This window comes from Hypanus sabinus, chromosome 1, assembly GCF_030144855.1.
Source record: "Hypanus sabinus isolate sHypSab1 chromosome 1, sHypSab1.hap1, whole genome shotgun sequence".
NCBI lineage: Eukaryota > Metazoa > Chordata > Chondrichthyes > Myliobatiformes > Dasyatidae > Hypanus > Hypanus sabinus.
The window spans coordinates 195787623-195803476 of record NC_082706.1 but is presented as its reverse complement, the minus strand read 5'-3'; the positions used below and the strand labels follow the sequence as shown (position 1 = coordinate 195803476).

The 15854-nt window shown below is 42.5% G+C and overlaps 1 protein-coding gene across 1 annotated transcript in view; it reads left to right on the top strand.

Moving 5' to 3' along the window:
* csmd3b (CUB and Sushi multiple domains 3b) overlaps positions 1-15854 on the top strand; it is a 2186187-nt gene that overhangs the window by 1794358 nt on the left and 375975 nt on the right. The window contains exons 25-26 of the mRNA XM_059983996.1: positions 8557-8683; positions 13897-14099. Of these exons, the coding sequence (XP_059839979.1) occupies positions 8557-8683; positions 13897-14099 (330 nt within the window). The remainder of the gene's footprint in view (positions 1-8556; positions 8684-13896; positions 14100-15854) is intronic.

Genomic DNA, 15854 nt, shown 5'->3' with positions numbered 1-15854 from the left:
GTATTTTGGGGGTGGGGGGCATGCCAACCCCTCTTTGCTTGGTCGCTATGGATCCTTGTCTGGTGAAACTCAGACCGATTTCTTCTGTGTACCATAAGTGATTTCAGTTCGTCTGGATTCTGTAAAGTTTGCCTGAGTTCTTGGTGTTTTGCTGGTTTTCTTCTGAAATAAATCCTTTGTTTTGGCTGAATTGCCGAGGTCTCTGTGATTCCTGCACTTGGGTATGCTAGGGACGCTGATTTCCAATGAAACATCTAAGAGATGTATGGTGAACTACATATACCTGTCTGGACACGCCCCCTGCTGACTGCTCCTGTGGCTCCTCCCACAGACCCCTGTATAAAGGCGATCAAGGCCTGAGACTGGCCCCTCAGTCTCCAGGATGTAGTATGGTGGTCACTCACTGCTTGTTCGTGCTTCCAGTCAATAAAAGCCAATATCTCGCCTTTACATCCCAGAGTGAGTTATTGATGGTGCATCAAGATGCTCATTTTCTCCTGCTTTTTATCATGCAACACAACAAGTTACTATCAGAAGCAAGGGAAAACATAAAGCCAGAAGCATTCAGCAAGCCATGAAGACAGAGGCAGAGAGGCAGTGTAGTTAACGCTGGCAGAACAGCAACATCATGACAACACACAGACAGCTGAAATCTTGTGTATGACCCATAATCTGAACATTTCCTGCTGTGAATTAATTCTGCCCCATATATAACGGGCAGGATGAATGTTTTAAGGTCACAATTTTACAAGCAGATGATCATAAATTGGTATTTTACCCCAATAAATATACAGACATTAGAATTTTGGTTCTTAATCCAGCAAAGAAAATCAATGTTAATTAAACAAAAAGAAAGGTTGCTGGAGGTGGTGGGGTGGGGGGGGGAGGGGAGTGTTCCAAAAATACAATGCATAACTGCAGTGCATTTTTTTTCCAGCAATCTGAACCAAAAAACAGATTATACAGCACTGTGCAAAACTCTTAGGTACAGTACATATGTATAGCGAGGGTGCGTCGGACTTTTTTTTTGCACAGTACTATAGTAATTTTATGTATTGCACTGTACTGCTGCTGCAAAAAACAAATTTCATGACATATGTGACTGATGACAAACCTGACTCTGATATATAGACCACAAGATACAGGAGCGGGATTTAGCCATTTGGCCCATTAAGTCTGGTCTGACGGTTCATCAAGGCTGATCCATTTTATGGGTCTCTATTGTGGACTGGGAGTGGGAAGGGACAAGGCAAAGGGGAATAATAGCTGGGAAAGGGGGACAGAGAGGGAAATCACAGTGAGTCAAAGGGGAAGGGAGAGGGGGGAGGGAGCAGGAAGCACCAGAGAGACATTCTGTAATGATCAATAAACCAATTGTTCGAAATCAAATGACTTTGCCTTGTGTCCCAGGGCTGGGTGTGACTCTACACCCTCACCCTGGCAATCCTCTGCCACCTGTCCCACAGACCCCCAAGGAGCTCCCCCCTCACCACTCCCAACATCCTTTGCCTCCTGCCAGATTTACAAACTCATTCTCCATTCCATGTTGACAAATGTCCTACGGTGCAAATGTCTTAGGCACCCTTGGGGGGGGGGGGTTGGTGTGTCTGTGTGTGCGTGTGCGCGCATCTAAGACTTTTGCACAGTACTCTATATTGGGTGAAGTTCAATCTTCTGAAGAGTTATCACCTCACACCTCTCTAGATTTTACTCCATAAACTTCATAAATTGACTCCATGAACACCACAGATGTGCCTAAGGTTTTAGCACAGGACTGCATATCAGATTTTTCCATTTCAAAGGTGGAGTAATTTCCAATTTAAATTGTTATAGAAATGTGTCGGCTTGAATCCGTACATTAACGCTCAGGAAAGTAACAAAGGTTGCAAAGGTAAGGCAGGCTTTGTTGGAAAATTAAAGTGTTGTGCAATGTTTTTGTAAAATAAATTGCACAACACTGTAATCCAATGTGTACTATATGTTCCATAGCTCTATGATAGATTCATTACTTGTGGAGACTAGTGCATAGCTCCAAGAGCAGGTGAAACACCGTTGCAAACATTTTCTTGGTTCCAGAAGGGCAGTTGACATCAATTGAAAACCCAACAGATGAATAATGCAGTGCTTTTATTGGCCTAGAATACCCCTGTTTCTCCCTTAAGATGATGGTTTGTGGTTTGTTTCTGACCCCGACCTGAGGATCTGAACACCTAGTGACGACAGTTGAAAAGTTAAAGCTCCACATGCTGAGAAAGGAGATGGTTTGAGCCCTGGCTTTTCGCCTGATTTTGTCAGTTATTGGCAGAAGCCTGCTTAAAGGTAGCCTACCCATTCCCCTAAGCAGGATGTGAGAAACTTGTTACAGAAACATTGAAAGGTGAGCGAAGGAACGTACAGTTCACTATGCCAGATCAATGGGAAAGTTCAGAATCGGGTTTAATATCACCAGAATATTACATGAAATTTGTTGTCTTTGCAGCAGCAGTACAATGCAATATATAATAAAAAAACTGAACTCCAATAAGTATACTACATATATAAAGTGCAAAAATAGAAATAAAAAAGTAGTGAGATAGTGCTCATGGGTTCAATATCCATTCAGAAATCGGATGGCAAAGGAGGTAAAGCTGTTCGTGAATCATTGTGTGTGTGCTTCAGGCTTCTGTACCTCCTTCTTGATAGCAGCAATGAGAACATGGCGTGTTTTGGGTGATGGGGGTCCTTAATGATGGATGCCGCCTTGAAAGAGTCCTGTAAGGCCAGTGCCCATGATGATGCTGACAAAGTTTATAGCTCCCAGCAATTAAAGGAAATTACCTACATATTAAAATATTACAATTTTCGCTAACAAAGCAAATCTGTATTTGCAAGTGACTAAATAACATATGCCACTGTAATTAGATTAGAATTATTTTTTGATTTTCACTTATTTTAAAATACTTTTTTGTATACTTCTGAGATTTAATACTCTTTGAATAGTGTTTGCTTTTTCTCTTTGACATGTTGAGTTTAGTAACACACATTTGTTCAAGCTAGATTAAAAATAACGTATAATTAGATTTTCAGGATCTGGGCTATGCTGGCACGCCTAGCAATTATTGTCCTTATTTAACTGTTCTTGAGAAGGTGGTGGTGAGCCTCTTCTTCTGCCTCTGGAGACATCCCAGTGATGGTTCTCCCACAGTGCTGTTGGGTGAGAAGTTCTATGATTTAGACTCAATGCCTAAGGTATATTTCAAAACAATGAAATTGTGTAAAGTGATGTAGCATCATGTTCTGGTTCTGTGAGTCTGCAAATCCACTGGGGAAGGGAGTCCACTGGAAGCGTGGAGGTGGTCTGTCCTGTTGTTGGAAGGCTATCAGTGTGGGTGGGTGGGAGGGAAGGAAGGGGCTTGTTATTATAACCATATAACATATAATCATATAACAATCACAGCACGGAAACAGGCCATCTCGGCCCTCCTAGTCCGTGCTGAACTCTTAATCTCACCTAGTCCCACCTACCCGCACTCAGCCCATAACCCTCCACTCCTTTCCTGTCCATATACCTATCCAATTTTACCTTAAATGACACAACTGAACTGGCCTCTACTACTTCTACAGGAAGCTCATTCCACACAGCTATCACTCTCTGAATAAAGAAATACCCCCTCGTGTTTCCCTTAAACTTCTGCCCCCTAACTCTCAAATCATGTCCTCTCGTTTGAATCTCCCCTACTCTCAATGGAAACAGCTTATTCACGTCAACTCTATCTATCCCTCTCAAAATTTTAAATACCTCGATCAAATCCCCCCTCAACCTTCTACACTCCAACGAATAGAGACCTAACTTGTTCAACCTTTCTCTGTAACTTAAGTGCTGAAACCCAGGTAACATCCTAGTAAATTCTGTGCTGTTCTTTATTTTTATTGAAATACAGTGTGAAAAGGCCCTTCCAACCCCACCACCCAGCAACTCCCAATTCACTCTTGGCCTAATAGGGTTATCATGCGAGGAATGTCTGGCAGCTCTTGGGCTGTATTCCCTGGAGTTCAGGAGAATGAGGGGCGATCTCCATAGAAACATTCTGAATATTAAAAGGCATGAACAGATTAGATATGACAAAGTTATTTCCCATGGTAGGGGTTTCTAGGACAAGAGGGCACGACTTCAGGATTGAAGGATGTCATTTTAGAACTGAGATTTGTTATCATGAGTGGCTGTGGAGGCCAAGTCATTGAGTGTATTTAAGGTAGAGATAGATAGGTTCTTGATTAGCCAGATCATCAAAGGGTATGGGGTGAAAGCAGGGGAGTGGGGATGACTGGAAGAATTGGATCAACCCATGATTGAATGGTAGAGCAGACTCAATGGGCCGAATGGCCTACTTCTGCTCCTATATCTTGTGGTCTTATGGTCTAATCACAGGACAATTTATAATAACCAATTAACCTACCAACCAATAGGCAGTTACGGGGAGAACATAAAAACTCCTTCCGGACAGTGACTGAAACTGAACCCGGGTCACTAACCACTATGCTACCATATTGCCAATTGGCATCGTTGTTGCTTGTGTAGTTTTGTTGAACGCAGTGGACGTGCTCTGTCGGCGCTGGAATGTGTGATGACACTTGCAGGCTGCACCCAGCACGTCCTTAGCATTTGTTGTTAAGTCAAATTACGCATCTCGCTGTGTGTTTTGATGTTCACATGATAAATACATGAATTCTGGAAATGAGTGAATGGAACTGCAGCCATATGCCTCCTGCCCTGCCGTTTTCACTGGTGAAAGTGATCTTAGAGTACGCTGGCAAGTCACAGCAGTACTGTTTACAGACGGTATTCATGACCATTTCTCACCAGGGAAAGTGAAAATGAATTTAGTATAGTGAGGTACATGTCAGAGAAGTGGGCCGCTTCATCCTGTTTAATTTTGAATTTCTTGAGAAATGTTGGACTGTGAAAATGTTGTCAAATCTATGATCACAATATTCTTTAGCCAGAGGGTGGTGAATCTGGGGAATTCATTGCCACAAGCAGCTCTGGAGGCCAGGTAACTGAGTGTGTATAAGGTTGATAGATTCTTGATTGGTCCAAGCATGAAGGGATATGTGGAGGAGGCAGGAGATTGTGGCTGGGAGGGGAAAATGCGTCAGCCATAATGAAATGGCGGAGCAGACTCAATGGGACAAATTCTGCTCCTATATTTTCTGGTCTTGGTCTCAAATGGAGAGTACTATGTTCTGCATTTACTATTTAAGTAAAATTTGAGTTATATACATATATTATTATGCATTCTTGTTCATTTCAATACTTTATTATAACATATGTACAAATTTGTGAATTGCACATGTCGTCACACTACCATGTGATATGTGTAAGCCTTGCTTTAAATAAGCACGAAGTTAGCCTCACGTTTCAGACTCCCATGTCTCCCTTTAAGTTAGTTTAAAGTTTTAGAGGTAGAAAAATTAACACATTTCATTGCCCTCCTTCCCTGTGCCTTGTAAAGTGGCAAGATCATGGGGTAGCAGGAGGTGAGTCACTTGTTGTAGGGTGTCCACTGTCTTTTCCTGTACTCAGTGTGAATACACTCAGTGGCCGCTTTATTAGGGACACCTGTACCCTTGCACATAAATGCAAATATCTAATCCGCCAATCATGTGGCAGCAACTCAATGCATAAAGAAATGTCATCATGGTCAAGAGACTCCATTGCTCAGACCAAACATTAGAATGGGGAAGAAATGTGATCTAGGAGAACACCAAGTGACCACTCCCCACTGAACATTGACGGTTCCTCGGTGGAGATTGTGAAGAGCACCAAATTTCTTGGTGTTCACCTGGCAGAGAATCTCACCTGGTCCCTCAACACCAGCTCCATAGCAAAGAAAGCCCAGCCGTGTCTCTACTTTCTGCGAAGGCTGAGGGAAGTCCATCTCCCACGCCCCCATCCTCATCACATTCTACAGGGGTTGTATTGAGAGCATCCTGAGCAGCTACGTCACTGCCTGGTTCAGAAATTGCACCATCTCGGATCGCAAGACCCTGCAGCGGATAGTGAGGTCATCTGAGAAGATCATCGGGGTCTCTCTTCCCGTCATTACGGACATTTACACTACACGCTGCATCCGCAAAGCAAACAGCATTATGAAGGACCCCACGCACCCCTCATACAAACTCTTCTCCCCCCTGCCGTCTAGGAGAAGGCACCGAAGCATTCGGGCTCTCACAACCAGACTATCTAACAGTTTCTTCCCCCAAGCTATCAGACTCCTCAATACCCAGAGCCTGGACTGACACCTTGCCCTATTGTCCTGTTATTATTTATTGTAATGCCTGCACTGTTTTGTGCACTTTATGCAGTCCTGGGTAGGTCTGTAGTCTAGTGTAGTTTTTTTCTGTGTTGTTTCTTACATAGTTCAGTGTAGTTTTTGTACTGTGTCATGTAACACCATGGTCCTGAAAAACATTGTCTAATTTATACTTTTTCAATCTTTTTATTAGTTTTTTTAAAAAAACATAACATAATATTATATTACATATGTTATGAATACAATAGATTTGAAATTGAGTTGGTAACATTGTCTCATTTTTACTGTGTACTGTACCAGCAGTTATGGTCAAAATGACAATAAAAAGTGACTTGACTTGATCAAAATGGCTTTGACCATGGTGCCAGATGAGGTGGTTTCACCATCTCAGAAACTGCTGATTTCCCGGGATTTTCAAACCGAGCAGACGCTAGTTTTCAGAAAATGGTGCAAAAAAAAAATCCAGTGAGTAGCAGTTCTGTGGGTAAAAACATGAGAATGGTCAGAGGAGAATAGCCAGACTGGTTCAAACTGCCAGAAAGGTAACTTAAATTGGCACCATGGCAGTGTAGCTGTTAGTGCGACCCTATTACAGCTCAGGGCATCAGAGTTCGGGGTTCAATCCCGGCGTCCTCTGTAAGGAATCTTTGAACATGCCTTTTCTCTGGATGCTCTAGTTACCTTCTGTGGTGAACTACATATACCTGTCTGGACACGCCCCCTGCTGACTGCTCCTGTGGCTCCTCCCACAGACCCCGCTATAAAGGCGATTGGGGCCTGAGCCGGGCCCTCAGTCTCCAGGTGGTCAATTGCTACTTGTTCTTACTTCCAGCCAATAAAAGCCAATATCTCGCCTCCCGTCTTGTGGTGAACTACGTGTGCCTGTCTGGACACGCCCCCTGCGGACTGCTCCTGTGGCTCCTCCCACAGACCCCTGTATAAAGGCGATTGAGGTCTGAGCCCGGCCTCTCAGTCTCCAGGATGTAGTATGGTGGTCCAGCCAATAAAAGCCAATATCTCGCCTCCCGTCTCAGAGAGTTATTGATGGTGCATCACCATCCTCATTCCAAGCACATTGCGGGTAGTTTGATTGGTCATTGTAAATTTTCCCATGATTAGGTTAAGATTAATTCAGGGTTGTCGAGGATTGCTGGGCCATTTGGCTTGAAAAGGCTGGAAAGGCCTATTCCTCACTGTATTTCTAAGTAAATAAACAAAAAAAATGAACATTGACTTCTCTAACTTCTGTTAATGCCCCTCCTCCCCTTCTTACCCCATCCCTGACATATTTAGTTGTTTGCCTATTCTCCATCTCCCTCTGATGCTTTCCCACCCCCCTCCCCCTTTCTTTCTCCTGAGTCCTCCCGTCCCATGATCCTTTCCCTTCTCCAGCTCTGTATCACTTTCGCCAATCACCTTTCCTGCTCTTAGCTTCATCCCACCCCCTCCGGTCTTCTCCTATCATTTCACATTTCCCCCTCCCCCCACTACTTTCAAATCTCTTACTCTCTTTCCTTTCGGTTAGTCCTGATGAAGCGTCTCGGCCCGAAACATCGACAGTGCTTCTCCTTATAGATGCTGCCTGGCCTGCTGTGTTCCACCAGCATTTTGTGTGTGTTGAATTTCCAGCATCATGCAGATTTCCTCATGTTTGCTAAACTAAAAACAGATTTTGTTACAGTTGCATGCTGAAGAGCACCTCTGAATGTGCAACATGTCGAATCTTGGAGTGGGTAGGCTATGGCAGCAGAAGACCATGAACATACTTGGTCTCTTTTGTGCCTAACAAAATGGTTGCTGAATGTATATTTAGCTGTCCCTGTTATCTTTCTGCTCAATGGCCACCCTCCAGGATAGTGATGGTGGGGGTCTTGGTGACTCTAAAGGCATGGACTATTGATGCACCATCAATAACTCTCTCTGAGATGTAAAGGCGAGATATCAGCTTTTATTGACTGGAAGAAGGAACAAGCAGTGGTTGACCACCATACTACATCCTGGAGACTGAGAGGCCGGGCTCAGGCCTCAATCGCCTTTATACTGGGGTCTGTGGGAGGAGCCACAGGAGCAGTCAGCGGGGGGGGGGGGGGGGGGCGGGGGGCATGTCCAGACAGGTATATATAGTTCACCACACCTATTAAACCAAGATGGATTCGAACCTTTTATTTTAAACAAGGCAAAACAGTGAACATTAAATGAGCAAAAATAATTATGTGCAAAAACATTTGCCAAACATTTATTCTGTTTTATATTTTCTGATTAGCTGAATGTGGAGGCCAGTTCAAAGGTGAATCATCAGGAAGAATCCTATCCCCAGGATATCCTTTCCCGTATGACAATAATCTTCGTTGCATCTGGACAATCGAAGTGGATCCAGGCAATATCATCAGGTACTATAGCTGTCTTATCTTACATATTTTGCAGTTAATACAATGTTCTTCAATAAGCCCAACCAGAATGATTAATCCACGTGTTAATTGCAAGATTAGGCCTTATGATGCACCTCACTCACCTCAGCTCTAAACTGATTGCACAAGCTACGACTACCTTCAATGACTCTACAACTTATTCTCAGTATTATGATTTTTACTTGCACAATCTTGCACACTGGCTGTTTGTCAGTCTTTGTTTATGCTCAGTTTTTCATTAATTCTGTTGAATTTCTTTATTCTCCTTTAAATGCCTGCAAGAAAAGGAATCTCAGAACTATATGGTGACAGATAAGTACTATGATATAAAAAAAATGTACGTTGTCATGGACTTTCTGCTTTGCAGCTCGTGAACCAGATTTGGAGAATATGGGAGAGTGCAGAATGCGAAACATAAGAACATGAGAAATAGGAGCAGGGGTAGGCCATTGGCCTGTTGAGCCTGATCCGCCATTCAAAAAGATCATGGCTGATCTGGCCATTGACTCTTCTTCACCTACCTGCCTTTCCCCCATAACCTTTAATTCCCCTTCTATGCAAAAATCTATCCAACTTTGTCTTAAATATATTTACTGAGGTAGCCTCCACTGCTTCATTGGGCAGAGAATTCCACAGAAAGGAGGGCTTGATTCAAGTATGTTGCCACCTTTCTTCTACTTTACACTCTCTTGTCACTGTGAACAGGGAAAACGTCTCAGTGATGTTTAGGCTTGTCTCCTTTACTGAAGACAGATCATCTCACCCTACCTGTTTGGCTACTGCTGTACCATTTTTTTTATATCAAAGTTAATTCTATTCATAATAAAATACTATTTGCAGGAATGCCTTCCATTCTTACATTCGTACTCCATGCATTGCGAGTGTTCGAGTACATCCTTTAGAACCAATAGGGCTGTTGCCACTCATGCATCAGTTCCTGGAGCGATACACCACTACCATATCCTCACCCATCCCAGTCCCTCTCTGTGCAGTAATGGAAGAACCCTGTCATGTAGTTGTCCATCGCAAAGCCCTTGCAGTGGCCGTGCCAAGTTTCAGTGTATCACTCAGCATGTACTCTTGCAGCCTGGAACGTGCCAATCAGCAGCATTCCTCTACGGATACCTCATTGCAGACCAACAAGTTTTGGGCACCAAAGGGCGTCTTTTATCGAGTTGATGAACAGCCAGCAGTACTTGATGTCCAGCTGTCTGTGTGTGTCCCTGGAAACAGCCCGTAGATCAAAGAGTGCTCTGTCATGCAGCTGCTTGGGACAAACCATGGTGCAGGACCTTGTATCTTTCTCCGCACCCTCCTCGCAAGCCTACTTCCTTGTTTGCGGTTTCCTGGGTCAGCTTCAGTTAGAGAATGCTTGGTAGCCGTTCTTTCTCTTTAATATTGCACCAATTACTTTAACCAGTGCAGACTGGTTTTCACTGGTGCTGGTCTCTCATGCGATTGGTTTTCTGCAATAGCGTTCAAGCGAAGGACTGTTAGTACTGACTGGATGATGCACTGTCGTACCATGGTGCCTCATTTCAATGACTGGATGAGAATTATCTAATGATCGTTTTTGGTGTTCTCCAATTCTGTCCCTGTTGTTTCTTGTGCTTCCATTATTTAAAACAAAATCACACTAATGAATGATTTACTTTTAAATGTCATATTATGCTTTTTGATTTTAATCTGAAAATCTTATTGCACAAGTGAAAATCTGTGACAATATCTGAGGTGACATCTCTAAAGCATTTGAGTTATAAATGCTTTTCTGTGTACACAAATAAATTTGTATACAATTATTTAGCACAGATTTGTGAAATTCTTTGGCCACTTCCTGGTAGCCAAAGTTGATCGTTCTGATTCTCATTCCCGTTCTGACATGTCAATCCATTGCCTCCTCTTGTACCAAGATGAGACCACCCTCAGGATGGAAGAGCAACACTTTACATTCTGTCTGGGTAGCCTCCAATATGGATAGTTGGCTGGTGGCATAGTAGCATCAGAGCCGGACTTCTGAGCAAAGGCTCCCGAGTTCGAATCCAGCCGGCTCCCTTGCACGCTTTCCATCTGTGCTGGGTTGAGCGTCGAGCTAGCAACTGGGCCTCTTAAAAACAAGAAAGCCTGCTAAAAAAATGCCGTCACGATGGTGTCCTGATGACTCCACTTGGAGTTCAGGGCTTTGTTCTTCTTCTTCCAGTATGATGGCAAGAATATAGATTTCTCCTTCCAGTAAACAAAATTCTCCGCACTTCCTCTATTTCCCACTTTGACCTTCTACCTCTTCTCACCTACCTATGTCCCGTCCTCCTTCCTTTTCTCCTCTGGTCCACTCTCCTCTCCTATCAGATTCTTTCTCCTTAAGCCCTTGATCTTTCAATCCACCTGGCTTCACCTATCATCTTCCATCTAGCCACCTTCCCCTCCCCCAACCTTTTTATTCTGGCACCTTCCCCTTCCTTCTCAGTATTGGTCTTGGCCCGAAACATCGTCTATCTTTTCATTTCCAAAGATGCTGCCTGAACTGCTGAATTCCTCCAGAATTTTGTGTGTTTTGCTTTAGATTTGGTTGGCAGAATCTTCCCACTTTCTAATTTTACATCCATTCAATGGCTCACACCTATAATCTTGAGGTGATTTAGAGGAAAGTATAGTCGGTATGGTGGAGATACATATTTTTTGCATAGCAAGTGGTGGGTATGTGGAATGCACAGCCAGGGGTGTTGGTAGAGGCAGATATATTGGGGACATATTAGAAACTCTTAGATAGGTATATGAATAATAGAAAAATGGGGGGGTCATATGAGAAGGAAGGGTTAGTTTGATTTCAGAACAGGTTAAGAGGATGGCACAACATTGCGGGCCAAAGAGCCTGTACTGTGCTGTAGTGCTCCACAACATGTTCTATGGTTTGTGGATTCATGGCATTTAATCGCATGGAACTCTCAGTGGTTCAATAGTAGTTGTCTGGCACAGGAGTGTAACACTGTTATAGCACCAGAAATAACCGATCGGGGTCACTTCCTGCCATTGTCGGTAAGATGTACAGTTAGTGTTAGGGTTAGTGAGTGCTATGCAGGTGCCAGAAGCATGGTAACATGTGTGGGCTGCCCACAGCACAATCCTCGGACTGTGTTGGTCATTGATGCAAAATGACCCGTTTCACTGCATGTTTCAGTATATTTGTGATAAACAAAGCTAACCTCTTTCTTTCAAAAAGTTGACTTTTGGATTGGGGTGTAGATTTGTTATCTTTCTTTTGCTTGTTTGTATTTTTATATAATCACCTGTATGGTGATTATGTAGAAACTTGAATATAAATGAAAATATAAATGAAATATATAAATGAAATAAAATAAATGAAATAAATGAAAATATAAATGAAATAAAAACTAAAATATAAAAGCAAAGATGTAATGTTGATGCTTTATATTAGAGTATTGTGAGCAGTTTTGGCCCCTTATCAAAGAAAGGATGTGTTGACATTGGAGAGGCTTCGAAGGACATTCAGGAAAATGATTCCAGGATTGAAAGGCTTGTCATAGGAAAAGCGTTTGATGGCTCTGGGCCTCTCTCTACTCACTGAAATTTAGAAAAATGAGGGGTGACCTCATTGAAACCCAGCTAATGTTGAAAGGTCTTGATAGAGTGGATATGGAGAGGATGATTCCTATGGTGGGGATGTCAAAGACCAGAAGACACAGCCTCAGAATAGAGGGGCATCCATTTAGAATGAAGCTGAGGAGGAACTTCTTTAGCCAGAGAATGCTGAATCTGTGGAATTCATTGCCACAGGCGGCTGTGGACTCTGTCATTGAGTGTACTTAAGGCACAGGTTGATAGGTTCTTGATTAATCAGGGCATGAAGGCAGGAGAGATGGCAGGAAATTGGGGCTGAGAGGGAAAATGGATGAGCCGTGATGAACTGACAGAGCAGATTTGATGGACCAAATGGCCTAATTCTGCTCCTATATCTTGTAGTCTATATACATGAAATTGGTCAGTGAATTTTCCAGTAATTACTACTGAAGTTACTTCTCTATTTTTCTAGAAAGTTCTTGGTTATCTGTAGCATGCTACAGGAATCTGTCAATTTTATAAGTTAATTGTTATCACGAAAACTTGTTATCTTTAGACTGACCATGAGATAACTACAACTGTTTTTTCATTCCCCTCGTCTTTATTTTATCAACTTCCTCTTGTAGCATTTCATAAAGGGGCCATAAACAATAAGTTTTATACTTTGTTCTTGAATTCTGAAGAAACTTTGTACCACAAAAGTGTCAGTATCCAACATTACCTTTCATTCATTATGTTTGTTACATGCTTTGTTGTATGACATGGGCGACCACAACCATGATTGTTCTTGGCAAATTTTTCTTCAGAGGTGTTTTACCATTGCCTTCTTCAGGGCAATGACATTACAAGATGGGCGACCCCAGCCCTTATCAATACTCTTCACAGATTGTCTGTCTGGTGACAGTGGTCGCGTAACCAAACTTGTGATATGCACCAGCTGCTCATATGACCATCCTCCACTTGCTCCCATGGCTTCACATGATCCCGATTGGGGTGGGAAGGGGGATGCTAAGCAGGTACTGCACCTTGCCCAAGAGTGACCTGCAGGCTAACGGAAGGAAGGGGCACCTTACACCTTCTTTAGTAGAAACGCACCTCCATCTTGCCACCATGACCCTTCATCACATCTAATAAATATGAATATTTTCTTCAATCTGCGTAGGATTACAAGTTAGACTTCAGCTTGCTTGACCCCACCTTGTAGTTCATTTCTTGAGCTACTTCCCTCTGTTTCATTGGTTTGAGACACTTCTATAGTTTTGCTTGGCTGTAACTGTGCCCATCTTATTCAAAACCAAGTTGATATATTAATATGAAATGGCTTTTCGTGTCTATGGTGGCAAAAGACTCCAGGAATATGCAAGTGAGTGTCTTTGACATCAGAATGGCATTTTACTATGTGTGACATCAATGAGCCCTGGCAACACTGAACTTACTGTGAATCCAAAGAAAAGTTGTCATAGCCTGCAGTTTTGCCTTGTCAATCCACAAAAATTCAGATTGTTAACCCGGTTGTCTCAATCTTGCGATTATCCACATTGTATAGTTCATTAAATATTGTGTTACATGTTCGGAGTCATGGGTTGCAATAATAATTATAACTTCTCTTTCTTTTACAGTCTTCAATTTATTGCATTTGATACAGAGGCGTCTCATGACATTTTACGTGTGTGGGATGGAGTTCCTGAGAATGAGATGCTTCTGAAAGAAGTTAGCGGATCTCTTATTCCCGACAATATCCACAGCACACTCAATGTTATCACCATCCATTTTGATACTGACTTCTTCATCAGTAAATCAGGATTTGCTGTCCAGTTCTCAAGTGAGTATCAGATTATCTTTTGTGTAAATTACTTTCCAATATAATGGGGAACAGATAAATATGCATTTCATCAGTGGAACGTAGATCATTAGAGCACAGTACAGGTTCTTTGGGCCACCATGTTGTGCTGAACACATAACCTACTCCAAGACCAATCTAACAATTTCCTCCTACAGAAACCTCCATTTTTTTTTCACCCACATGCCTGTCTATTGTGTATTGTTATCTGAACCTATCTATCTACGAACGGAGATGAGGAGGAGGAATTTCTTTTGCCAGAGAGTGGTGAATCTGTGGAATTCATTGCCACAGATGGCTGTACAGGCCAAGTCTTATGGTATATTTAAGGGAGCTGTTGATAGTTCCATGATTAGTCAAATTATGAAGGGTTATGGAGGGAATGCAGAGGAACAGAGAGATCTAGGAATAACAGTGCATAGTTCCCTGAAGGTGGAGTCTCATGTAGATAGGGTGGTGAAGAAGGCTTTTGGAACGCTGGCCTTTATAACTCAAAGCATTGAGTACAGAAGTTGGAATGTAATGTTAAAATTGTACAAGGCATTGGTAATGCCAAATTTAGAATATTGTGTGCCGTTCTGGTCACCGAATTATTGGAAAGATATCAATAAATTAGAGAGAGTGCAGAGACGATTTACTAGGATGTTACCTGGGTTTCAGCACTTAAGTTACAGAGAAAGGTTGAACAAGTTAGGTCTCTATTCATTGGAGCGTAGAAGGTTGAGGGGGGATTTGATCGAGGTATTTAAAATTTTGAGAGGGATAGATAGAGTTGACGTGAATAGGCTGTTTCTATTGAGAGTAGGGGAGATTCAAACAAGAGGACATGATTTGAGAGTTAGGGGGCAGAAGTTTAAGGGAAACACGAGGGGGTATTTCGTTACTCAGAGAGTGATAGCTGTGTGGAATGAGCTTCCTGTAGAAGTAGTAGAAGAGGCCAGTTCAGTTGTGTCATTTAAGGTAAAATTGGATGGGTATATGGACAGGAAAGGAGTGGAGGATTATGGGCTGAGTGCGGGTAGGTGGGACTAGGTGAGATTAAGAGTTCAGCACGGACTAGGAGGGCCGAGATGGCCTGTTTCCGTGCTGTGATTGTTATATGGTTATATGGTTATATGATATGTGGAGAAGGCAGGAGATTGAGGTGAGAGGGAAATGGATCAGCCATGATGAAATGACAGAGCAGACTCAATGGGCCAAATGGCCTAATTCTGCTTCTATATCTTATGGTTTTATCTGTGCTGCTCCTGCAAGCATGTTTTCATTGTACATGTATTGTACCTCATTAAATTTAGCATCTGAAATAAACTTGCGATACATGATTATGGTGTGATGGAAATATATCCAAAGCAAGTAAATAAATATAAATAAATAAATATTTATTTATTGCAGGTTCAAGTTGTAGGTCTACTTATCATTATTCATGCAATAGCTAAGCAACTGAGCCGGATGTTTGGATGACGATTTAAGCACCAGGCCAGATTGGAAAGATCAAGGTGTCAGGGGCTGAGGCGAAGGACGGGCAGGTTCATCTCACTGCTCATTTGCTTGGCTCTGTGCTGAGCTGAATGTCTCAGACTCTCTTTGTGGACTTCAGTTCAGAACGCTATTAATTTTCAGTTATTGCTTGCATGATCTATTATTTTTTGCACATTGGGGTGTTTGGTGGTCTTTTTTTGTGGGTTGACTTGGGTTTCTTTGTTTTATGTCTGCCTGTTAGGGGACAAATTTCAAGAT